The 27265-nt window shown below is 39.8% G+C and overlaps 1 protein-coding gene across 2 annotated transcripts in view; it reads left to right on the top strand.

Annotated features, from left to right (window-relative positions):
• The window catches only part of PEPD (peptidase D), a 249686-nt gene that overhangs the window by 173856 nt on the left and 48565 nt on the right, over positions 1-27265 (top strand). For both annotated transcript variants that reach the window (XM_074211491.1, XM_074211492.1), the window contains 2 exons: positions 4505-4573; positions 11062-11139. In XM_074211491.1, coding sequence (XP_074067592.1) covers positions 4505-4573; positions 11062-11139 — 147 coding nt within the window. The remainder of the gene's footprint in view (positions 1-4504; positions 4574-11061; positions 11140-27265) is intronic.

Here is a 27265-nt window from a genome sequence, read left to right as displayed (position 1 = left end):
GTTCTCATGAGCCTTGGTGTCATTATTGACTCGTGGAGCTTTCCTTCAGAAAAGGCCAAATCCATTTTGGTTGTGATGTTTTTGTTTCTGTTTTCCTTGTGTGAATGTTCAGTACTTGTATTTCTATTGGGGACTGAAAGGAAGGGGGGGAGATGGACCAATGCTGCTTCATGACTCAAAGATCTGCTGGTGGTTTAGCCTGGAATGTGTAATCAGCTTAGAGAGGAAAGGGAGGAGGCTAGATTTCCCTATTTCTCTCTAACACCACTGTGGAAAGACTTTCTCTTTCCTGTGGCTTCTCTTTTCTCCAGCCACCATAGATGGCTAGCTAAATTCTTCGTTGCCACCCTCCAGTCATGAAATATTTTACTCTCAGACACCTAATTATCAAGCTGGGGTCTATAAAGCAAGTCTGAAAGCCATTTGAATATAGTATAACCATTCCTGCATAATAACTATGTAATATATAATCATAATAATTATACATAATTTGTGTTTACAGTGCCTGAAAGATTAAACTCCTCCATACAGACATTTTCTAAAAACAGACTTAGGATTTGCCGATTACTGTGATTATTTAGCATGTACATCGCGTTTTCTATTTTGAAAATTGCTGCAGTCACTTATATTAGTCATGCCTTATAAGTACTCCGGGCTGGGGGAGGGAAGCTGCAGCCTTTCAGGAAGATGAGATGTGGAGACTTCAATGTTTTCTGATCATGGCCAAGATGAGCTGAGAGTTACTGGTCCTCTGGTTTTTCCCACTGAACTAACTTACCAACTGTCAAGAAAATGCCAGACAGTGAAGCAGTGAGAGCTTTGGAAAGCCTCTCTTGATACTGTGCTTATATGTACTCTCCCAAGTTGTCCAGACCCATCCCCTCAGAGTGGGTAAATGAGTCTAAAGGAATCAGCACTCTTTTATTCCCTTCTATAGTTCTAGAGAGCCTCCCTAAGTTATTGGTTTCTTCTAGAAGAGCTGGGATGTTTTGCAGCATTCTACAAGAGACTCAGGTACAAATGGAGAATCTGCTCTAACATGTATTGGCCTGCTCCAAGTTCCCACTGTCTCGGCTTCTATAAAGTACACAGTATGGCAATCCACATTGGAGCTTTATCCTAAATGGTTCTTCAGTTATGGTGGAAAGACTCACAGAGAGCCCTTCATTGTTTTGTTTTGAGGGTACTACCAGTGTTGTATACCTTGGGTTCTGCAGCCTCAGAGGGAGATTACAAATCAGTGCCTCAGGAATTTCCAAGATACTGTCTTTTCTGTACCTAACTATAATTCCTTCCACATCACAGGAGTTAGTAGGGGTGTGGCACCCCTGGGATCTAGAAAATCCACATAAATTTTTTTGGCCTTCCTTTCACACCAGAGAAGTCTGAATTATTATGGTATTAACACAAAAATATGTTGATATTATACAATACTGTACATATATTTTATGCATTTCTGAATTTCTAAACTTTTCTATGTCATCTGCTGATCTTCACATACTGTCTGTGGCTTCCACAAAATTCCCTTTTAATTTTTTTATGTCATGCCATCACATATCCAAATCATAATGGGGGAAATTATGATGTAGAAAGGGTAACTGTAGAACACTTTGTCTGAGAGGTTACTGGATCAACCTGTCTCTGACCAGGCCTTTGCCCCCAAGTCTCACCTCTTCCTGAAAACCCAGGACTGTGCTGATATATGACAATCTGCCTTTCAGAAAAGAAAAATAAAGGGGGAAGGGAAAGGAAGCAGCAGTTATAGAGTGCACTGTGCTAAGCACTTTAATAGTGTTCTCTTATTTGATCTTTACAACAACCCTAGAAGAAAAAAGACCCACCTTTCAGTTGTGGAAGATAAAGGTACTCAGAGATTAAGTGCATTACCTGAGATCACTTAGCTAGTAAGTGTCTGAGGCTGAATTTGAATTCAGGTCTTCCTGTGTTCAGGAAATGTTCTATCCTAGTGAGTCACCTAGCTGCCTAAGAACTCCTTTAGATGGGATTATCTCTGCCCCTTAATTTAGTACTTAACCTCAAACCTGCCTGGTAACTTCTTCAATGCCTAGTCTCCCAACCTAGGTAGCTGCTTCTTGGGACTGCTCACTCCAGTATCCAGAAGGCTTTCGTTCAATTGGATAAGCATTTATTAAGCACCAGTCACATGTGAGTTACTGTACCAAAAATGTATGAAGATGAAAAAAAGAAACCACTCTTGCCCACAAGAAGTTTATATTCTACTGGGAAGATACAAACAGTACACAAATAAATTATAAGGTTATATGAGATAAGGAGGGACCTGGTGGTATCAGGGAAGACTTCACAAAGGAGGTGACAACTGAGCTGAACTTTGAAGGACATAAACATTGAGAGGTGGAGAGAGAGAGAGAGAGAGAGAGAGAGAGAGAGAGAGAGAGAGAGTCAGAGTCTTTTGTGTATGGTCATCCTGTCTCTCTCTCTCTCTCTCTCTCTCTCTCTCTCTCTCTCTCTCTCTCTCTCTCTCTCTCTCTCTTTTGCAAGGCAATGGGGTTAAGTGGCTTGCCCAAGGCCACACGACTAGGTATTAAGTGTCTGAGGCCGGATTTGAACTCAGGTACTCCTGACTCCAAGGCCAGTGCTCTATCCACTGCACCACCTAGCCGCCCCCATCCTGTCTCTTAAGCTAAACTGCAAGTGAACCTTCCTAAGAACAAAGAAGTTTCTGAATTTTCTTTGGCATCTCCCTCAGCACTTAGTCCAGGGTTAGGCACAAAATAGATGCTTAGTACTATTTCATGGAAAGTTTTTCCAAGGACATACTAACGTTCTGTTTATTCTCTTCTGGAGGGGGAGGAAGAAGCCTTGACCTAAGCCCAGCCTATGGGAGAGTGTCTTATTTATCTCCTAATTCCCTTTTCAGCAACTTAGTGGAAATGAAGAACAGAGTCCTGAAAGTAAACCATGCTCCCATCTCTTATCAGAGAGGGGATGCACAATGAGGTACAGACTCAGACACAGTCAGTAGTGGATTTTTTTTTGTTTTGCTTTATCATAGTTCTTAAAGGACAAAGTTCATTGGAGGAAGAGTCATTGAGGAGTAATAGCATTGTTAAAAAATGAATAAAATATATATATATTTTAAAGCAATGACAAGGATGTTCATACTAGTTCAATAAATTTTTCCATAAAATCGTAATTAGGCTGCATATTTGCTTGTACTTTTAATAATAATAGAGATAGGAAGGACAGAGGGTCTAAAGGACCTTTCTAACCTGGCATCTATTTTCTAAAGGAAGAACTTCTCCCTCCTTACCTTCTCTGAGTCAGTCAGTCTCTCTCTCTCTCTCTCTCTCTCTCTCTCTCTCTGTCTTTGTTTCTTTCTGTCTGTCTGTTTTTCTCTCCCTCCCTCTTTCTTTCATCGTCTTCCACTCTTTCTTTCTCCTTCTGTCTCTCTATTCCTTTTTTCCTTTCTTTTCCTGACCACCTTCTTTATAGCTTACTATTCTTTTTATTACCATAGTCCTAGATGCTATACCCAGAAGGAAACTACCACTGGTTTCAACCAGAGAAGAGAATGTGAAAAGTTCCAGAGAAAAGAAAAATCTTTTAATTTGTTTCTCATTCTCTAGAAAAGCACTGATGTCCCTTCTCCTTGTTTGGCAACAGGGCCTGCTGTTAACAGGTCTGACAGGAGTGAATCACTGTGTTATTTGGAGCAGCAATAAAATGTTTGTTATTGCTTGTGTTTTATTGTTAAGTAATTTCTCAGGTGCCCTTTGAAAGATGTGTTCCCATCTTTTTTAACCAGAGGACAAAATCATGAGACTTGTAAACTCTAATAGGTATGACAATCACTCTGTTAGTAAAAAATACATTTTTAATATTAAAACAATAAGTTTTCTAAATTTTTTTAGTACTTAAAGAGAATTGGTTGCCAAAGACTATATTTCCCAATGAAGAAAGAGATTCTCCCCTGGGCCTGGCTCTGAAAGCCCCTAATCCAGCATTAATTGGGTTTTATGGCTTCTGCCTGTAAAGCTTCTACAACTGCTTTGCTGGTTTAGGTTTGGGAAGATAGAAATAGATGATCCAAGGACTTCTGAGGTGAAACAGCTCCTCCAGCAGGAAGCTGCTGCAGGGGCTGGCAGCATCTCTGGAGGGAAGGGCTGGATGCTCTGGCCTCCTTCCAGAACATACTAGCAGGGATGCTTTCGAACAACTCTTATTCCTTTGTATTGCCAAAGGCACCAGGAGTGTCTGGGGGCTTTTACAAATCTGATATTAAGAGCATCAGGAGTGAGGGGAAGCTCTAGGTTATGGCAACATTTCTTGGCATATTTTCCTCCTAAGAAGTTGTATGATCTGGTTCAGCCTCTTTTGTGTGTATGACTGTAGAGCAACAGGCATATAGATCATCAGAGATACTTCCATGCTGGGCAGGGCAAGACTTTGTCATGACTATTTTCAGTGTTGATTGGCTTTGTGGGATTAAAGACTAACAACCTTTCTTCTTCCCCAAATGCAGCCTTTTTGAACACTACTGCTATTCCCGAGGAGGGATGCGACATAGTTCCTACACATGCATCTGTGGCAGGTAAGAATAAAGTCCAACCCTCAAAAAGTAGTTTCCCTTGCCCTGTCCATGAGCCCTGCTTTTAGCTGGTGTGACCTGTGTTTGACTTTATGGAAAGTCACTATTCATAGGGATCAAAGAGATTATGAGCCACTGTAAACTCTGTGTCCCCCCCCCCCCCCAATAGAGCCCAGCTGTCTACCCTAAAAATCCTGCTGCCCTTGAACCCTTACATGATTGACACATGATTTTGAGGCTTTGGTTTTATTGTTTGTTATTTGGTAAATTGCATTATTGGAGAGGGGGAAAAAACTGTACTGACATGTGTCCTGGGTTGTTGGGTAGAGCTTGTATACCAAATGTTTGCACTGAATAATAACAGATTGTTTATGGATATTCTCAAAGTTGCACCAACCTTATTTGCTTAATGCTACCAAAGGCCGAAGGGGGCAGCATTGGGAATCAGTAGCATTAGTACCAGTGAACTTCCATTATCACTGCCTCTTCAGCCTCCAGAGCAGAATTCAATTTAAATTGGCAAATGTTTACACAATACTTACCAGGTCCAAGACCTTCAGCTGAGTGCTGGAAATCCAGATGAGAAATGACTGACTTTGAAGGAGCTTATGGTCTAATGTGGTAAAAGTGGCATTAAATAGACAGATATTATTCAGAGTAGAATGTGAAATGAAGTGAACTAGGAAAATGTGAGAATTGAGAGCTTCCTTTTGCTAAGGACATCAGGAAAGTCTTTGCAAGTTACCTGAGCTCTAGCTATAACTTAACACTGAAGTCATCCTTTATTTTTGCCAAGCCATCCCCCCCCCCCCCCATTAATGCTACCTAATGAGTGTCACTGCTTGTTCTGGGCTGTGGTAACTAGTGCTGTAGAGAGGGGAGCTGTCACAAAAACAGGTTCTGCTATGGGGTCTTGGGATAGCAGATGATGGGGTTGGGATCCTGGCCAGGAACAGGGAGGAAAGCAATCTCTCTCCTGGTGTGCTGGGCTGGGCAGCTGCCAGTTAGCAATAGAATGCTTGCTAGAAAGAATGGTAGCAAGAGATGGCCCAGGAGAGAGATGGAGAAAGTACAGAGACTTGCCCATTCTATTTGTACACATCACTTTAGGTCTCTGTAAAGGAACACAAGTCAGAGGCCAGTGCCTGAAAAGCATTGAGCTTTGTTTATAAGCATGCATTCAGAAAGAGGAAGAGAGGTCATGTAGTCTGTGCCCTACTTTTTCTTGCTTTAGCCTTTCTACAAATCCTGCTGCCCTTGAGTTCTACATGTGCACGTACCCTTCTGCCACTTGTGGGGGGGGATGCCCTCCACCCCCTACTTCTCAAGCAGCCCCTACTCTATGCTCCGGGATGGAGCCAAGGCCCTTGAATGAATTATGTCCACCTTTCATGACTGAGGAAAAGAGGCACAGTCGGCCCCTAGATACTCATGGAACAGGTCCCTCTGGCCAAGCCAGAGGCATCTGCTATCACCCACGCAGCCCCTGTCTTGTAAGGACCTGACTGATGTAGTTTGAGAAGAGGTACTGTCTCTTGCCTTTCTTTGTATTCCCAGAACTTAGAGCCTGACCTAGAGTGGGTGCTTCATAGATACTTGGCTTATGAACATCCACACTCCTATCCACCCAGGTATACATGTAGCTGCAAATAAACTCACATAGCACACTCTTCATTATAAGCACTCACACAGATCTAAATGCATTCGATGTCATAGTCACACATGCATGTACATACATGTCTGTCATAGTCACACACATGTACATGTGTGGAGATATGATCGTGCCTATAAACAGCACACACTCAGTCACACACGCAGAAATACACATGCACCTATTTTCTGAACAGAAATCAGGAGCATTTATACAAGCTGCTCATTACTGACGCCCATTCTGTAACAGCATGATTTGTAAGCAATTACATTTTACAAGCATAAGTTGCTTGTAAAATTATATAATGCATGTCACCTGGATGCTGTTTCCATTATTCAGCAGTGTTGCTTGGGCACCGTGGCACTAAAAAAAATCTAATTCATGTTTTATATAATTTTCTGTCTCATTTAAAAAAAAGCTTAAAGGAAATAAGATAAGCTGAAAAAAGTCTTCAGACCTCCAGACCCTCTTTCAGAGGCCATAACAACTCTCCTACTCCCCACTCCCCAGTCCTTACACATAAAATTTCCCTTCCTTTTCTTCCCCAACAGCCAGAGCCCTGCCCACAACCTCCAGAGTTCAGACACTATAGCAGGACCAGCCCTGGCCAGTGCAGAGGGCTCTCTGGTTTTCCTTAGAGGAATCACCATGAGAATGAACTCTTAATTATTCTAGGCTAATTATCTGAGTGGGTTTTCCCAGAGTCTTTTGTGTTTCATCCTTTCCTGCATTTTGACCCTTTCCTATATGTTAGCCCCTCATTAGAGGAAACTTGGGGCAGAATGAAGGCATGAGACTCCATCTAGGTAATTTTAGCCCTTTTTACCAAGGCAAGTTTGATTACTGTGATGTTTAGGATTATCTATAGATTTTAATTAGACCTCATTCTCTCCTTTCAAATCCTCATTACCAAAAAATGAAGGACTGGCGCCACTCTTAGGCAGAATAATGCCTTGTTTCTCTTAGTGTTCATACCTGAGCAGCCAAAGCTATGAGTTTCCCCTGATCCCAGAGGGAAGCTCCTACCTGAGCAGTGTCAGACCAGCTGGCTAAAGAAGGCAGGTTTCAGACTAGCATCTGAAGGATTGGGTGGGCATTCCAGTCAGTAATTCCATATGCTTGATCAAAGCAAAGAGAGCTCTGGCAGAACAAATGGACATCGAAGTGGGAGGGACAGCAAGATACAGTCCAGTAAAACCTAAGGCTTCTACCCATTCTTTCCCTCGATATTTCAAAGATCTAGAAAATGACAATAGGAAAGACAGAATGATGTGTAATACCAAAAATAGGTCACTGAGTAGGTCAAAGTCTTTCAAAAGTGAAGATCAAGGCCCCCAACTCTCGAGGAAATTTTTTTTTTCTGGTGCAGCTCCCCTGTGTCCATGCTTGCCTTGTTGCTGAGAATAAAAATGTTTCCATATGTCAGAAAATGGATATTTTTCATTCCCTTCTGAGTCCTTTTTCATGCAACCCTTCTCATCCCCTCCTTCACTAGTAAAAAGCAGTCTCCCTTTCAGTTCTTGCCCCCTCCACTCCCCAGCAAATCATACCTGTCAGGTATGATACTGGATACTGAGACTGATGCCTGTGGTTATCCATAGAACTTTCTCATGGGGTGATGGTGCATGTCTGCATCAGGAAACCTCATTCATAACCATGCTGGAGGGAAGACAGAAGCTACTCACATTTCCTTGCTGCTCCAAAAGAGGCATCAAACATGTCAAGTCTACCATACATGCTGGCTTTCTTGCCTACTTTTGCCCAGTCTTTGGAATAAGAAAATGAATCATTTGAGTCCGAAAATTTAAGTACCCCAGTATGAAATGAAAAGCAGAATTAGCCCCAATTTTGGCTCCTGGGATTTCAGATAGGCCGTAAGGACCATATTTTGCTAGCTTTGGGCATTGAGCCAGGCCTGGTGGTTGGGGTGGGAAATAGGGGGGATGAGACAGTTCTTTTTTTTTTTTTTGAAAGATTTTATTTATTTTGAGTTTTACAAATTTACCCTTATTCTTCCTTCCTTCCCCCACCCCCCACCCCCACAGTAGACAGATTGTTAGCCTTTACATTGTTTCCATGGTATGTATTGATCTAAGTTGAATGTGATGAGAGAGAAATCATATCCTTAAGGAAGAAAAATAAAGTATAAGAGAGAGCAAAATTACATAATAAGATAACGGATTTTTTTTCTGAATTGAAGGTAATAGTCTTTGGTCTTTGTTCAAACTCCACAGTTCTTTCTCTGGATACAGATGGTATTCTCCATCGAAGACAGGCCAGAATTGTCCCTGATTGTTGCACTGATGGAATGAGCAAGTCCATCAAGGATGATGATTACCCTCATGTTGCTGTTAGGGTGTACAATGTTCTCCTGGTTCCGCTCATCCCATTTAGCACCAGTTCATGCAAATCCCTCCATGCTTCCCTGAATTCCCATCCCTCCTGGTTTCTTTTTCTTTTTTCTTTTTTTTTTTGCTTAATATGACTTTATTTATACATTACTAAAATGTTCTTGTTTAAGAGTAAACATAATACCCCTCCCCCACAAAAATATAGAACCTCATGAGAAATAAGTAAAAGAAAGAGAAAAAAATGTGTTTCAGTCTGTGTTCTGATACCAATACTGTCTCGGGTGGATCACATTCTTTATCATAAGTCCATCGCAGGAGTTACTTCCATATTTTTCCACAGTTACTGTTGCTTATTACCATATATTATTTTTTCTCTTGGTGCCAGTTCTTAAAGAAAAATTGGAATCATTTCATTGAGTAATGAGAAGTGATCACTTTTGATGAAAAGAAGAAACATTAGACCCAAACCCTAAAAATAGTAGTCTTAGGGATTTCCTGAGAAAATCCCAGAGCCTTAAATTTTAAGATGAAGAAACATTTCCATGAGTGTCTTAAAGGGAAATGGGGGGGGGGGTAATGAGTTAACATTAAAAGTATATCTCCTGATCACCTGTGAGGGATAGAATAGGAATAAAATATAATCCCTGTCTTTGCAGAATTTAGAATACAGTTAGCAGATAAGACATGCACAACAAACCAAGCACTAAGGGACTATCTAGTCCCTTGGCCCCTTGGATTATGTCCCTCATTCATCAGGCCATGCCACAGCACCATCCCTCTAGCCAGGTCTCACCAGCTAGGTGGATGTTGGTCAGCAGGTGGTGCTAAAGAGACACTGACAATCATCAGAGACCATTGAAAACAGGTGGGGATTAGGATTGCAAAGAGCAGATTTGAGGACAGAGCAGGGACAGACTCACTCTAGGACTTTAACTTGGAGCTATGGCCAGGAAGGGATTGGAACAGGCTTGAAATAAGTCAGCATAGCAGTGGTGGCTAACATGAGGGGGAAATGGCAAGCAGGAGCCAAACTAGACAAACATTGTTGCTCAGTAGCTCTGCTGAGCTGTCAAAAGGTTACCTACCAGTCTTCCCAGCCCCTCCAGGGGATTCGATGGAAGATACCAGTTGCTAAGGTTCCAGTTAGGCCACAAAGGCCTGACAGAGTCATCACAAATCAAATCCCTAACTATGTTCACTAAACTCAGACTTCAGGGCAGCCCAGATCTAGATTTACAGATATATTAAAAAAAAAATACTAGAATAGGAGTTATACCAGCAAATGCTGGTATATGAGGGAAAATACCTGGAGATGCTACTAGAACTCTTCCCACTGCTCTTCTGCTATTTGTTCCTTCTGTGTCTCTAGACAGTATTGTGAGGAGTCTCTCATCCACCAACAATGTGGTGGGTTGCTTACAGCTGTATGGGAAGAAACATTGGTTACTTCTATCTGAGCATAAGCAATGATACCTGTTCCTTTTCCTGTGCATTGTATTGCAGCCAACATATAGCTGCGATTTCTGTTTGACCCAAGTGTCCTCTGATCCAGCCTAGATGTGACTGGTTAGGTCTCTGCTGAAGTGGAAGTTTTCAGTATATGAATAATACATTTGGACATCTCAGTCCCTGGAAATTTTCTACTCTGGTGGATAGAGAGAAAAATCATTATTTTTACTTTTATGATTCCTGAGCTTCCTGAAAGGGGCCATAAATATTACACACAGGTGATTTTTTTTTTCAACAGATTTAAAAGTTACCTTTTTAATATTTTTTCCATAGAGTCAATGATTGGGGGGAACTTTCACATGGCAACAGCCCCCAGCCAGGTTCCTTGTTGCATTAGCCTATCCTGCAGCTTCTTCCCCCTTTTTTTCTTCAAAGAGTAAAAACTAGGCAGTCCCTGAGGATTCTTCTTCCTTTCCCTCAACAGAGATGGTTTCTCTCACTAAATTCTCAGGAATCAGAATAGAACCTGATGGTCACAAAAAATTCTATTCCCTCCTCTGTATCAGGAAATTAGACATCCTTGGAATCCATGTTTTCTCTGTTGTCAACTTAGAGGAAGCCTGATGACCAATCTTACTCCACTTTTTCCTTGTATAGCATGGTTTAGAGAAAGTCCTTGTGCCTTAGTGTTGTCATTTGTAAAATGCTGGATTGGGGAGAGACAAATTTCCATTGAAAAGAGCAGAAGGCATCAATAATAAAGCATTATATAAGCCATTAGAAGTAGATCTGAACAGTGTCTAGATACAACTCTTTCTGAGCCCTCTTTTCTATGAATAGTCTGCCTATAGTAGATCCAAGGATATCACATGAAATTTCTACCCAAATGAAATGATTGGGTATGGCCTAATCAACAGGGTGATCATTTTTGTCTAGTGCCCCAATTAAGAAATTCCTGAGCCTTTCTGTGTCACTCCCTACCCTACCCCATTCTGTGCCTATATAGGATGGTGACAACCCTTGTTTTGTCCTTTCTTAAGTGGAGAGAATGCTGCGGTTTTACACTATGGACATGCTGGTGCCCCCAATGACAAGACGATTCAAGATGGAGACTTGTGGTAAGTATATAGGGTAAGTGGAGAGCCAGGTACCCCTGTCCTCCCCATTGGTGGCCTCTCAAGGTAAACATCTATTTACAGAGAAGCAGGCTCTGCAGCAATTCAAGAGAGTTGAAAAACCACATTTGGCATGTCCTTAGCTTCCTTCATTCCGGAAAACAGTTTTACTGCCGCATTAGGTTCACAGATATCATGTCTAAGAACCACAGATTATTTTCACTAAAAAAAAAAAAAGGCTCCAGAATCTCTCTCTTGTCAATACAAATCTAACATATTTTATAATATTATCTCCTAGTAGTTCTGACTGTACCGAGTCCTTTCTTGAGATCAGTTTAAGGCTGTTACTAGCCTTCAGGTATGAAATAGGATAGATATATTCAGGGCTAGCATATACTGAAGAACAAAAGATTTCAATGAAGAGAAGGGAGAGTGGGAAGAGACAGAAATTTTGCTGTTCATATATCCAGCATCCAGTATTTTCCATATCTCCTACCCACTATGTAATGGTAACTAGCTTTAATTCAATAGTTTTCAGTGTTGGAGAGAGTTACAAATGGGAGAGATGCCAGTATGATGGTGTGAGTGTCTAAATGGACTTTCCAAGGAGGGGGGAAAAAAAAAGCTGATTATTGTGTGACTGTCATGATGAGCATGTATTTTTCTGATTCTCTCAAATTTTCTTCTCCCATCATAAGCACAAGAAGACTCTTAAAACCTTCCTCTGCCTTCCTCAGAGGTTAAGAGAACTAGAATGATTTGGCCTGATGAGACAAGCAAGCTAAAATTCTCCTTCAGTGATATGTAGAGAGTAGATAGAGGACAGAAGGAGAGACTGGAGGAACAAGACAGAATGGCTTTCTGTATAAGGAAACTCTTTGTGGCTGATAAGCAGTTAAAAGTAGATTACTAAAAATGTTCTAGAATCCCTCTTTTGAAAATTTTTTAAGGTAACACAGGCTTATTTGACTGGGATGGATGAAGATACAACTCTCTAGGTTCCTCTTAGCTCTAAAAATCTCATGAGCCTAAGACAGCAGTGTCCTCCCTAGCAAATTCATGGATGATGGAATCCTGGTGGTCCCATCAGCCATTTCTCTGTATAGTCTTGGGCTCTCATTATCAACAGGCAGAAAAACCTATATTTCATATCCTTAACCTGATAGATTTTTGGTGTTTGTTGGGTTTTGTTTTTGCCAGTGGTTACTACTTTCATTAGGAATTGTTAGCATAAATTTCAGTAGCTTCTTTAGCCAATCAAAATGATAAATTTTGTTTGTATTTGCTCTCTCATTTCTAGGGCTGTTTGTTGCGTATTTTAAATACTTAATGGATGTGCCAGGTCTCTGTGAGTCATTTAATACATAAACTCTCAGGTAAAGAGCACACACTGAACTCCCCACATAGGCTCCTTGACTTTGTGTGTAACCATGTACAGCTGGAGCTTCTGGAAATTAGCCTCATGTTTAGAGAGATACCAGTGGCAGGAACACTATGTACTTTCCCCTAAATTTTGTAAGGTTCTAAAACACCTTTATTGTCTTTTCCTTGAATCCTTTTTAATCACTCAGTTCTAAGCCCTATTTAAAGTAGTACATCTTCCAGACAGTTAGAAATTGTGCCCACCATGATTGGTTTTTTTTAAGCTTTTTGCCAGGCAAATGTGGTTAAGTGGCTTGCCCAAGGCCACACAGCTAGGTAATTATTAAGTGTCTGAGGTCATATTTGAACTCAGGTACTCCTGACTCCAGGGTCAGTGCTCTGTCCACTTCAACACCGAGCTGTCCCCATTAGATGATTATTTATTTATTTATTTATTTATTAGATTTTGCAAGGCAATGGGGTTAAGTGGCTTGCCCAAGGCCACACGGCTAGGTAATTATTAAGTGTCTGAGGCTAGATTTGAACTCAGGTACTCCTGACTCCAAGGCCAGTGCTCTATCCACTGCGCCACCTAGCCGCCCCCTAGATGATTGTTAAAGCAAACAGAATGCAGTAGGAAACCGAGCCTTATGAAGAGGAAGAAGAATACTCTAAAGACTCTTTCCATGTGATAAGTAATTAATTCTACAATAATGCTAGCAAAAAATAAGGTATTATCATCTGTTTGCTGGAGAACCTTTCTTTTTTCCTTTTCTTTTGGTTTTTTTGAGACAATGGGGTTAAGTGACTTGCTCAAGTTCACAGAGCTAGTAAGTCTTAAGTGTCTGAGATCGAATTTGATCTCAGGTTCAGGGTCAGTGCTCTATCCTACTGTACCACCTAGTTTCCCCTTAAGAAACCTTTCTACTTTATTCTGCTTACCTCCTACAGATTTTTTTATCTGTCTTTGTGCAACTACAACTTGCTCATTGGAAATCAGGGCCGGTAGGAGGCTTCAGTAGGAGTAAAAAGGTCTTACGAAAGATTGAGATATTTTTCATGGAAAAAGGGACTAATTCATCTCAACCTTTAGGTTAAAAAGGCAAAGCCAGGATCTGGGAAGAATATCCCATCTTTCCTTCACCTCTGCCTCCACTGTCAATTTAAATCCACTTCCTTACTTATTTGACTTTACATCCTATCATATTTTGGCTAATTGGATCCCTTAGATTCTGTGCTTCATCTGAATCCTTTTCTATTTCATTGTTATCAATCTGAATAAAAGGTGAAATCAATAGTTGACTCTTCCTCAATGGAGCCAAGTATTAGAGAGGTGAGGAAAATAAGTGTTAATTCTGTGACCTTTAACCCTAATTTCATTTCTCATTCTTCCTTGCCACAATGTACTGAAAATTGTAGATGGGTTATGGAGAAGGTCTCTTAGCAGTTGCCCAAATTTTCTGCAGCTAGAAGATCTTTCTTTGCCCAGATCCTCCTTTCTTTGGATATGTAAAATCACTTTCTTTCTTAAAGAAGATTTTATCCATATAATTTGTTATTGTACCACCTAAATTTCCTTCCTCCCCCTTACCAGAGACCCACTGCTTCTAATAAAATTTTTTTTTAAAATACAAAAAAAGGAAAAAAAAGAAAAAATTCAGCAAAACCAAACTATATACTGAAAAAAAATATTGGAATGATCCACACCTGTGGACCCTCCACTTATGCAAAGGAATCAGGGAAGATATTTTTACATGTCTTTTCTTCCTTAGGACCAAGTTTCTTCTTTGTAATTCTGCAACATTCATTTTTCTGTTGCTTAGTGATTTTTTTTACATTGTTGTAATCACTGTGTAGATTATTTTCCCTTGGTTCTTTGTATTTCATTTTGCATTAGTCTAAGTCTTCCCATTCTTTTCTATATTTATCACATTCATCGTTTCTTTTATCGGAGTAATATTCTGTTACATTCATATAACACAATTTCTTTAGTCATTTGGGGTGTCTACTTTGTTTCCAGTTTTTTCAGTTGATTTCCAAAGAAACTATACTTCTATTTTCTTATTGAACTAAAGAGGAAAGGAGAGCCAAGAATTCTTTCATTTTATAGATAAGAATAAAGCCAAAAGAAATGATATGACTGGTTTAAGGTATCATAGCACATTGGTAACTAAGCCAGGTCCCTTGACTCTCATTCTTATGATTCTAAAACTATCCTCTAGTCTTTTTACTGTTCCCAAAGTGGGAATGAGTAGAAAATTAACATTAGAGAGTCTTCATTTCTTCTGTCTGGTCCCAGAAAACACCTTAGGTGAAAGATGACTAATAAATGGTTCAACCAAAATCTCCAGACAGCACAAAGGTTCAGAAGTCCCAAACATGCACCCAGTTCTTTTGAGATGTGTCTGACACAGCAAAATTATAATACAGCAAAGGCATTTGAGTAGCCCTGCTGAGTATTCTGCAACAGGATCTGGTCCATGTGGCATTGAAAATGGGTTGTAGCTGCAAGCCATTATGGGCTGGCTGTGTGAGCACCTTCCATGTGAGTAGACTGGGCCTCTGTTTATTGCTATGCTACTGGGTCATGGAGGGAAAAATGATACAAAAGAATTCATGTCTGAACTGCTCAGAGTTAAAGGCTATTAGGATGAAAATGTACGGTTAGCTGGTTAAGAAGAAGAGAATGTCTCATCATGGGAATCTTCAGGGTACATGGGGAAACAGAATAAAGCACAAAAATTCCTTTCTTATCTGGAATTCACTGATTCACTCATCAATCAGTTCCAGATGAGTAACATGTTCTGGGCAAAACCCCCTAGTTATTGGCACAGACCCTCATTAACAACTGAGAGACTCTTCAACTATGGAAGCCCTGAGACCTTGGAAATGGAATATAATTTTAACTTTTTTCATTATGAATATATATAATATTCCCCAAAATACTACACATACAGTGTCCCTTTGGCTCAGAGCCTAACCAACTTCACTCCAAAGAGAAGAGTCAGCTATTAAGTTCTTGACCATTTGTCCTAGATCCTTCTTGTCCAAAAAATGCCAAAGTGTCTTCTTGATTTTCACCACTAAAGTGAATAATTAAGTAATTAAATAGCTGTTCTGGGGATATGCTCCTGATATAGAAGGAAGCTTAAAGGAATGAGGAATCCCATGCATCTCCAACTCCTTCTGAGTGAGATAATCTCCAGAAAAAGGAAGGGATTATATAGGCTTAAACTGATTCTAGGATTAGATCTCCTTACTTTTCCATATATATAGCTCTTTTAAATTACCCTGCATGTCATTCTCTATGTATGTACTGGTGATAATAATACCACCCTAATTCATATGACACCTATTTGCTATAGTGTTTCCCTGTTTTGCAGATGAGTCAACTAAGGCCCATAGTCTTTCTGGTCAAACCAGATCTGAAATACTAGGTTCAGTTCAGGCTCCACATTGAAAGAAAATGTGGCATTGACAAGCTGAGAGGGGTTCAGGGAAGGGCATAATAAACAATGAGAGGACTACACTGCAAAGAGAGTCAACCAGTTTAAAATATTATTTTAAAAAAATTCTTTGTAGAGAGAACAGAAAACCACTTCTGTCCTTGTACTTGGATAATTGAACAAAAACGAGGGTGAAAACTATAGTTGTACCAAGTGCAAAAGGATAGAAAAGTATTTGATGAATATTTCCTTCTAGCTCCAAATCTATCAATCTGATCTTTGACTAGATGACCTCTGTGGTTCCTTTCAACTCGCATTTTCTGAGATTAAATGTGGTCCCAGAATGCCCACTTGGACAAATCCAGTTTTCCTATACAGGGTATTGCATTTAAATGTGTATTTTGCACATCGAGTGGCAGGATCAATGTAGCCTACCAGAAACTGCAGCTGTTTCCATAAATCATGTGTTATTAACACTGTCTAGAAGGTCATACAAAGAAACCAACAGGCCCCCATTCAGTATGAATCATGTTGTTATAGAAACCCATATTTGGTATTCTACTTGGCGGTAAAACCTAAACTTCATTGTCTAAATATATTGTCGCATCAGTGTACTGTAGATGCATCCTCGAGCAATAGGGACATACATCAGCTACACCATGGCTCTGCCAAGACACTGTCATGGGGCTTTATGAAGCTCCCCAAAGCAGAACTGATTTCTGGATTCAAACAAACTTGTTTGGCACCATTACCATGTCTCTCTGGACTTGAGAAGTCAGATGTGTGTTCTCAGATCTCCAGGGAGCTCTCATGAGCTGTAAGGCCCACCTTTGCCCAGGCTTTCAGCAGCACTGTTGATTCTTGCCTTTTTTCTTGACTTCAATTAGATTTTAGAAGTTCCTCAACTTGAGATTTTAGAAGCAAATTCTTTGGTCCCTAGGGTTCTCCCTGGATAGTGATGCTGTTCAAAGTGTAAAGTAGCTTGGAATAAATATTTTCTATTTAAAAGCAATGTTGATTTAGCAATTTGCATAAAAGTACATAGGCACTATATATTTTAGAGATGTTAAGACTGAGGTTCAGAGAGGTTTAGTGATTTGCTCACAGTCACACACTAAGTATCAGAGGCAGTATTTAAATATTTGAATATGAGTAGATTTTCATCTGGACTATTACAATTTTTTCCTCCCTATTAGGCATTATTTTTCTTCCTCTCATTGGAAAAAATCTTTTTAACAAATAATGTATAGTCAAGCAAAACTAATTTTCACCTTGACCACATCTAAAAATAAATAACTCATTTTGGAACTTGAGTTTATCATTTAGAATTGGGTAGTGTTCTTCCTCATCAATATTCTGGAATCATGGTTGATCATTTCATTGATCAGAATTCTTAAGTCTTTCAGAGTTGCTTGTCTTCAAAATATTTTTGTCTTTCTATAACTTGTTCTGATTCTGCTCACTTTACATGAGGTCATATAGTTTCCCCAAATTTCTCTGAAACCTTCACTTTGATCATTCCTTATAGGGAAATGAGGTGGTGCGGTAGCTGGATCCCTGAGTCTGGCGATAGTAAGACCCGAGTTCAGATTTTGCCTAGGACTCTTCCTAGGTGTATGACTTTCAGCAGGTCACTTTACTTCTGTTTGCCTCAGGTTCCTCAGTTAAATTAGAGAAAATAGTAGCACCTTCTTCCTAGGGTTGTTGTGAAGAATAAATGAGATTATATTTGGGGTTTGTTTCTGTTTTTGTTCCTTTTTTTTTTTCCTGTTCTTTTAAGCTCTTTTGTTTCTGTTCTTTTAAGTTCTTTTAAGTGTTTAAGCTCTGGTATATAGTAGGTGCTTTATAAGTTTGTGGTGATGATGATAATCTTTTACATTCATATACCATAATTTGTTCAGCTAGTTCTTAGTTGTTGGGTAATCCTTCAGTTTCTGGTTCTTTGCAATTACAAAAAAGAATTGTTATAAATATTTTTTGTATGTATAGTTTCTTTTTTCTTTCTTATATCTTAAGTTAAATACTGTGTCAAAGGGACTTTGTGGGCATAATACTTTCCATAATTACTGGACCAGTTTCACAGTTCCATCATCAGCATTAATATTTCTGTTTCCCCACAGCCCTTCAAACAAATGTCATTTTCCTTTTATTTTTTTTCCTTCAGGGTGTGAGGTAGAATCTCAGAGTGGCTTTAATTTGCATTTCTCCAATTAGTTATTTAGATCATTTTTTTCACATAGATGTTGATAAGCTTGAATGTCTTCCTTTGAAAAATGTCCATATCTTCCAACCATTTATCAATAAAGGAATTATTTTCATTCTTATAAACTTGAATCATTTCCTTAAATATTTTGGAAATTAGACTTTATCAGAGAAACTTACTGCAGAGGTTCTCCCCCCCCCCCGCCCCCAGTTAACTGTTTCCCTTCTAGCTATATTGGTTTTGTTTGTTCAAATTTTTTTTTTAATTTTATATAATCAACATTGATAATTTTCTCTTGCAATCATTTTCACCCCTTTTTGGTCTTTTCTTGTTCATCTGCCTGAAAAAAAATCCCTTATTACTTTAATTTGTGACTTTTTTATCTAAGTCATGTATCCATTTGGAGTTTTATCATGGAATATGACTGAACTGTTAGTCTGATTCAGACTTTTGCCATCTTTTTCACTGGTTTTTGTCAAATAATGAATCTATCCCAATAGCTATGGTCGTTGGTTTATCAAGCACTACTACATCAGTTTCATTTGTTTCTGTATCTTGTGAAACTAATCTTTTCCACTGATCAATCTCTTTATTTTTTAACCAGTATCAAATTGTTTTAATGAATACTGCTTTGTAATGAAGTTTGAGATCTGGCCCCCTTCCTCCCACTTTTTAAATTAGTATTATTATTATTTCCTTTGAGATTTTTACACTTTAATCAAATGATTTTCATGCAAAAACTCCTCTTTTTTGCCATTAAAACAGAAATGTGAAATTGAGTGACTTCTAGCCCCTGCCATTGTCCTGGGGAATCATTTAAGTTTCTATGGTTTTTTGATGGAACATAAAGTTCCATTAATTATAAGTCTTAGAAGTTATTCCCTGGGTGGCTAAGTGGTGTAGTGGATAAAGCACCGGCCCTGGAGTCAGGAGTACCTGGGTTCAAATGCAGTTTCAGACACTTGATAATTACCTAGCTGTGTGGCCTTGGGCAAGCCACTTAACCCCATTTGCCTTGTAAAAACCTAAAAAAAAAAAAAGTTATTCCCTGAACTTATGTGACCCTAAGCATACATGCTTGGGATGAAAGCCTTAGGTTTCCTAGAGAGAAATTAAAAAGAAAGGGACTGAAAGGAAGAGGAGTTTGCATTTGGGAAGCCTATAGGAAATCCATATTACCCACCCTTCTTTCTCCTGAGTTCATCAGTGAGACTTGAGGAACCATAATTTGAGGGTAATTTCTGTGACTCTTGTTTCTCTGGTAAAACTCCATAAAATCCTTAGTTACCTGTAGAGTCCTACAGGCTGGTTAGGGCAGGGGCTAGTTCCTGTTTGGTCCCCATGGGGACCAAAGGCAGAAGCCCAAAGGCAGCAGAATCAAGGGTGTTGGCATGGCCATGGTCTGTGGTACTGTGCCCAGTCTACAAAGGAAGAGCTCTAGATTCAAATGCTGCATCACAATCAGGTCTGTCCCACACCTAACTCATCAGCAGATTTCTTATGGATTGGGTTTTTGTTACCTTCCCTGCCTCAATCCCAAATTAGGCCAAATATTTCTCTTTAAAAAGTAATAATCGTCCTTCATTGGTTTCTGAGACACTTCCTTTAATACAGTGTGGTAACTTGAACAGCATGAGGCCCTGTGGTGATATAGAATGGCACTGGATCTACTATGGGCAGCATACCTGAATTTGAATCCCAGATCTGACAGCTTTGAGCTGTACATTTTTAACAAATCAGTTTTTTTCCTTCAGTTTTCTCATCTATAAAATGTGGGGATAATTCTTGAAGCAGTATACCTGTCTTGCAGAGCAATTCTAACAATTTGATCTATTATTAATTTCAATATGATTAGCATTAATAATAATAACAATATAATAACTGATTGTTGAATATCTAGAACAGTTCTTTCCTCACTGGAAAATTTTTTGCAGTTAGTTGATTGTGTACTGGAGAGCTCCTTGTAGTATGAACTCACTCAACTAGCCAGGATGGAGAGCTGGTTTCGTATCTTCATTCTAAGGCTTTAAAAAGCCCATCCTTTAGCTCCCAGCTCAGTAAATGCCTCCCTCCCCAATTGAACCAAGGGTCCAACTACCTCAGGAGCAGCTGTTGGCAGCTAATTGGATGAGCCCAGAGCCCTCCAATGTGAATGCTAGGCCAATACTTGTGTTTTTATTTTTCTCGTGCTAACTTTGAAATGTAGCCAGTAGAATAATTATGAGTTTATTACAGTCAATTTATTATGTAGCATTTAGTGTAACATGTTTTGTTGATTACCATTACTGCCAGATTGCCAGAGGCATTTATAATCCATTGTTTTATTGAAATAGGTCTGCAGAGCACTTCCCCCATTCAGTAAACAATAAATCACTCAGTTGTCCCTGCATAAAAGCCACAATACAACCTCAAGATGCCTAAAACCCAGATTCTAGCACAGGGACTTAAAATGCCCTCCTGAAGCTCATTATTAGGCTCCTTCCTCCTAGGGCTGCTACATCAGGTCTCTGTCCTTTACTCTTTGGAGAAGGCTCCTTAGACAAGTTTTATAATTTAGTGAGAGCCCTTTGGGGTAAGCCTCTCCTGTTTTGGTAAATGTTTTAGGCATGTGTTTCCATCTGCCTATATTTTTACTCATAACAAAATGTTGTTCCCCCTTGCCTTTTTTTTTTTTTTGGCTCCTCTCCTCTATTATCTAATGCCATTGCCTGTACCCGAAAGGGAGAGGTAAGCCAGATTACCTGCCTATAAGGAAGGAACAGAAATGCAAAAGAAGAAATGCCCCATCTCATTTCCTTGTTTCCTTTTCCTTCTTCTGTTTGGGCATCTTGCTGGCAAAGCTCTGCCTGGAAGCCCCTTGCTTCCTTAGGAGTTTGGCTTGTTATCCAGATCTCCTCTTGCTCATTGAAACTATTCTCATCAGTGCATCACACTTACTCCATAGAAATGGTTGAAATGATTAGACAACTCTTGATAAGGCGAAAAAAATATAACAACCAGTTCTCTCTCAGTATTCTGGACAAATAGAATAAAAAATAGATGTGAATAATTTTTAAAAGAATAACCCGAAAATAATTTATATTTGGCTTCAGGGACTATATAATGTGATGGGGGTAGGAGAAAATGGTCAGTGATAGCTATTTAGCTATTTGCTTTTCAAATTCTTTGTTGTCTAGTCTAATATTGTCAAAAATCCTCTGCTGGGACTAAAAAGGCTTTGCAGTAGAATTTGATAATTCAATCAGTGCTGAAAGCAATGAGCCTTTTCATTTGATATATTTAAGAAAAGGTCTAAAAAGGAAGGCCATATGATTTAACTAGAGAAACTTGAAGAAGTCAGCATGGTACAGTCATGGAGAGAATAAGACTGGAGTCAGAGGATCCAGATTCAAATCCTGGCTCTGATACAAATTGTCTGACTTAGGACAAGTCATCACTTCCCTGAGACTCAGTTTCTTTATCTGACTTCTGGGGTCTCTATATTTCTAACTTCAGATATATGATCCTCTGATTACATAGAGGACAACAAAAGAAGATTTCTAGGGAGTCCCTGACACCTCCCAAAGAGGGTCACTCCCTCACATTGGAGCCAGAACAAATACTTTCCCAAGACTTGTAAGGGGCAAGGCCTTCTCCAGTTGTCCTGATCCATATCTGGCCACTGGACCCAAATGGCTCTGGAGGAAAAAGTGAAGCTGATGACTTTGCACAGCTCTTTCTCATTTAAATCCAATTCATGCACTTATCATGGCATCACCTCTCTGTTATAGTCCTTTTTGAAAACACACACAATAAGCACAGCAATAAGAGACAGGGAACAGAAGCAACCAGTTTCTTTGGTCTCTAGGAGCCTGAGGCATGATTGTCTTTTCTTCACAAGAGGATCCACCTCCTGTGCCCATACATACTCCATAGCAACTCAGACAGCTCTTGATTGCCAGCTGTTTGGAAGGGTTAATAGATTCTGACTCAGTACCATGGATACTCAATACCCATGTCCCAGCATCACATTTGGGGTAGCGCTAGGTCCTCCTGGCAGTTCCTGGATCAAAGATGTCAAAGTATTTTAGAGGGAGGAAAGGAATCTCACTAAATGGATTCAAAGGTTTCCAACTCCTTAAGATCATAAGTAGAGAGGTACCAATCAACCAGGAAAATGTAAGTTTTTGGCCTGGAAGCTTCCAGACATAGTAGATTCAAAGGCAGGGAGGAGGTGTCAGGAGGTCAGGCAGGATTAAGGAGATATTTGGAGAAGGGAATATAACAGGAAATAGATAGTATGTTAGATGAAATCTAGGACCAGAAAAATTTGATAGTTTTTTTTTCCTGTACTATAATAAATATTAAAACCAATGATGTTACAGGAGGTCTCCTCCACTTTTTTTTTGTCATAATAAATTCCTTAAAACTATATATCATGGGGCAGCTCAGTGGTGTGCACAGTGGATAGAGCACCCGCCCTGGAGTCAGGAGTCCCTGAGTTCAAATCTGGCCTCAGACACTTAGTAATTACCTAGCTGTGTGACTTTGGGCAAGCCACTTAACCCCACTGCCTGGCAAAACAAAACAAAACAAAAAAAAACTGTATATCATCTGTTTTCTCATGGAAAAAAAATGTTATCATTGGAGGTTATATTCTTTCCCAAGGACAGAGTACAAGATAAATCTTAAGTGTGACTAATAATGTCATAAAGGAATAAATACAAGAATTCTGAGGGGTTTTTTTGACCATTCATGCTTAAATTCTTCAAGAATTTGATTTTTGCTATGTGGGTTTATTCTGTCTATTGAGAGAGATCACAGTTCCTGCCTCACCTTAGTAGAAGATCCTCATGACTTGTTACCAGTCATCAGGCATTTGAATCTTGTTAGTACTTAACTTATGCTTTGAGACATAGAGATTGTAAGATTAAAACTGGAAGAGACCTTAGAACAAAGACTGTCAAAGCTGGGAAGGGATATTAAAGATTATCCAGGCCTCCTTTATAAAGAAGGAAGCTAAGTCCTAAAGAGGTTAAATCCCATAAAATGGAAACTATTTTATATGTTTTTGTTATGCAAAGTCCCCCAGTAAGTATGACTTTAGCAACTAATAATTGCAGCTTAACTATATCATAAATCCAATGTAATAAACAATATTTCAGAGATCAGAACTAAATCCAGGCCTCCTGGCTACTTGTCCAGGTACCTACAGTAATAGATTCTCTTAAAGCCTTTTTAAAAATTTGGAATGACTTGAATGACCTTGTCTTTAAAAAAAAAAAAGGCATACAAGGAAGGATGAAATTATTCTTTCCACTTCCCAACAAAAAATGATCCTGTAGCAAGCAGAGGCATTCAGAGTCATTTCATTGACTTTAGAATCAACTCATGGTGATGATCAGTAAAGATCTTATTCCCATTGAGTCATTGTTTTTAGCAAAATTTAATCAACATTTCATCCCTTCCAACCCACTTTTTATAGGAAAAAATATTACTTCAGATTATATTCCAAAGCAGCCCCTCAACTACATCATCATTACTTTAAAGAATCTGTGATTCCATGAGATAAAATCCATTGACTCTCCATTGACTGTTGTACATCACACCCTCCTCTCCTCCCCCCCCCCAGCCTAATTAGATGTTTTAAGAGTTGCTTTAGACCAAAGAAAATTAGAAAAAATAATTGTTATCTGGTGGCTGATTTGCTTGTGATGAGCAGTTGAACTGGATGTTGAACCATGGACTCAGAAGTCACCAGGCCTGTCTTTTCAGCTGAGTGTCCAGCCTGCCAGAGCTTGCTCTCCTCAAACTTAAGCTTAAGAAAGTAGGGTTATGTCTACTCTATGATGGGATATCTAAACACCACTCCATTGCCAGATCAAATAACTGGCCACTAGCTTCCAACACGGCCAGCTGGGTCTCTGTGATTTACTCTTCCTTCCTCAGTGGGCAGCCATCAAGGAGGGACCAGGTCTTGATGGCCCATCCCAGACTTGGCTGAGTTTATAACACAGCAAATTGACTTCCATGTATACCTGTTACCTTCCTGACATGGCAGCGAATATCACTATGAATTCATAGATCTAGAGCTCGAGGGATCTTAGAAACCCTCTTGTAGAGAAGCCTTATATAGAAGAGGAAACTGAGGCCCAGTGAGTTAGAAAATTTGCCCAAGTTCAGGTAGGAAGTCTCAGAGTTGGAATTTGAATTAGTTCCTCTGGTTCTTGAGCCAGTTATTAGTCAACCTTTGAGCCAAAGTCTCATATTTACCACATAGATGTGACAGCCCCAAATTGCTTCACAGGTGGAGATCCATCCTATGTATCAACAGAGAAGTCTAGAGATTTAAATTTGCTATAATATGAATAGGAATACAGGAGATAACTTTGATGGACCATCTGGTAATAGCAGGAATGTTTTAAGGAAATTGTTTGGTGCTTTTGGTGATCCCAAGCCACTCCCTGCTGTACAAACCTCATCTTTTTAACATCAGTATTCTCCATGTGAATGCAGCTGCCAATCTCAGAATGCCAAGCTTTCTTAAGAATCAGAATTTCAGGTGACCCAAAGGGCAATGGAAAGATACATAATGAGCCTAAGTAGGCTGCACATCACATTATCAGCCATTGCTAGCATGTGCACATAAGCACAAAAACAATACAATAGGGTTGCATAGGCCCATAATAGGAGGTTGGCTAGTCACATAGTAAAAACAGAGTAAAAGAGGTGGAGAGTCCAGTTTTGTTCCACAAAATACTCAGATCTAGAGGAAATCTTCCATTTGAATTGGATAGATGCTATATTGAGGAGGATTTGTGGAAAGATCAGAATAAGAATCATCCAAGGAGAGAAAGCATGGATGCAATGCCACCTCCATCAATGGAGAGAGTACCCATCCCACTGGTGATTATGGCTCCATCAAAGTTACACAACAAGCACTCATAACATCCCACATGTAAGTAATGCTCTAAGGTTTACAAAGCTCTTTCTCAGGATATGTACTCTGAGTTTAGTAGTGTATGGATTACTATTCCCAGTTTACAAATGAAAAGCCAAGGACAGAACCAGTTTACAAGCTAAGCCTTTGCCAGGCCCCCCTCTACTCCTCTATACCATGCTGCCCCAAGTTGCAGCATGTGTAGATTGTGCAGCATTCAGTTGATTTGTTGTACCAAACAAGGGTCCAAAGCTCAGACTCAAGAAACTACCACCATAGAAAATGTACCCTTCTCTGCAGGCATTAATTTTTTTAAAGGTTGATTTTAAAGAACTTTGATGAAAATTGAAATAAGTTGCTTTTTTGTTGTAATTTTACCTTGATCTTGTGACCTTTTGAATACTTCCCTATATCTATCACTTTCTTCACTCATACTCTATTTCTCTGACCTTTATCTGTGATTCTGTTTCTCTGACTCTCTCTGTGACTGTTATTCATAAGTGATTCATCATCAGGTGCTGAGAGAAAGTTGGGCTGTTGAAATTTCTGAGTACAGGGTGACTCTCACTTAAGTGCATTTATGTGGTTCCTTCTCACTGCCTGTCACCTCAGGATCTGGTTGAGTTTGTGAAGAAGTTTATTTAGTCCCTTGGAGAATGTATTGAGGACAGTAATTGTGACCTCTTTCTCAGTTCCTGGGACCAGGTTTGTGCATCTACAGTTGAGCCTTAATCTCCTCAGGGTGTCTGTGCAAATCCTGGCCACTGGGTGGCATCACTAACATGTCTTGCCCCCTCACCCACCCAACCTGGGAAAGAAGGGCAAGAAAGATGGGGCGGGCAAATGCTTAGGAACTTTGATGATCTAGATCAGATAGTTGGGCCACCTCTGAGACCTCAGAAAAGGAGCTAAGACTGAAGTCACACTAAATGTTCTATGAAGCAAGTGGAGCCAGAAGTGCATGTCCCTCAGTTGTAAAATCACAGAATTTGATCATTGACAGGGGTCTTATCTGAATCTAGTCTAACTCATCCACAAAAGAAATCAAATCCTCACTGTAACACCCTCAACAAGTGTCTAAACATACCAGCCTCTGAAGACTTCCAAGAAGGGCCTGCCACTTGTCAAAACAAAAGATGTTGATTGGTTCTAATTAGGTTTTCCTGACATGCCTAAATCATCTCTTTACTATTTCCATTCTTTGTTCCTGTTCTTTTCTACCCTTATCCCTCCCCAGCCTTCACTAGGCAAAATGTCCTTAATCCTTCAACCAAGAAACTGACTGTGTTGGTGTGTTTAACACTTCCAGAGAGGCATTCCCTGAGGGTGGAGGAGTTAAAAGTGAAACCTTGTACCTCATCCCCAAGAGTGTGTAGTTGAGAAGAGTCAATGAGGAAGGTGATATGTGTTTTCTTGTTAGCTAGTGGCCCTACCTAGCAGCTGAATCTTACATCTCCAATCACAGAGTACAATGATAAAGTTTGAGGATGGTAATGGTGATGACACCCTGCACTTCTTTTTCCAGAAGGCTTTTTGATTTTTCAGCATTTGAAATGTTTCTGAATTGTGCCCCTCCCTACCATCTTTTCCCAATAGTTTAGGAATGGCAAACAGTAGATTTCCTCTGGACCCTCTTCTAGACTGGCTCCAAGTGCTGAAATCCTTGCTATAACCTCTGAATTTCAGTTCAAGCAAGCATCTTCTGAGTTGTTTCTTGGAATTTTGTAACAGGCAGTAGTGAGAATGGCCAGTGTCTTTCCCTGGGGAGAGAGAAACCACATTATCTGTCACCCATCCTTCTTGCCCCAGCAGAGGGAGCCTGCAGGAGCCTGAGCACTTGGGGCCAGGAGGGGGCAGTGTTGCCTCACGCAGAAAAGAAGAGCTGACATCACTCCTTTGGTCCCTCTAAAGAGCTCCAAAGTTAGCAGGGGAAGCTAGAGCATTCCCTTGTAGAGTAATGTTACGGTTTCTGTTTAAGTAACACTGAGCCTTTGGAAAGGACTGATGCAACTTCCTGCATACTGATATGCCTTTCTAATATCCCTTTGGACATATAGACTCAGAAGATCATAGATATAGAGCTAGAATAAGCCATTAAAGATCATTGTAGTCCAGTCAGTTCATGTTAGAGGTGAGAATGGGCTTCAAAAGTGGATGTAACTTTCCCAAGGATAGCTAGCAAATGATAGAAGGAGAATT

This window comes from Macrotis lagotis, chromosome 1 (assembly GCF_037893015.1).
Source record: "Macrotis lagotis isolate mMagLag1 chromosome 1, bilby.v1.9.chrom.fasta, whole genome shotgun sequence".
Classification (NCBI taxonomy): domain Eukaryota; kingdom Metazoa; phylum Chordata; class Mammalia; order Peramelemorphia; family Peramelidae; genus Macrotis; species Macrotis lagotis.
The sequence above is the reverse complement of the archived record's forward strand: the minus strand, read 5'-3'. Positions and strand labels throughout refer to the sequence as shown.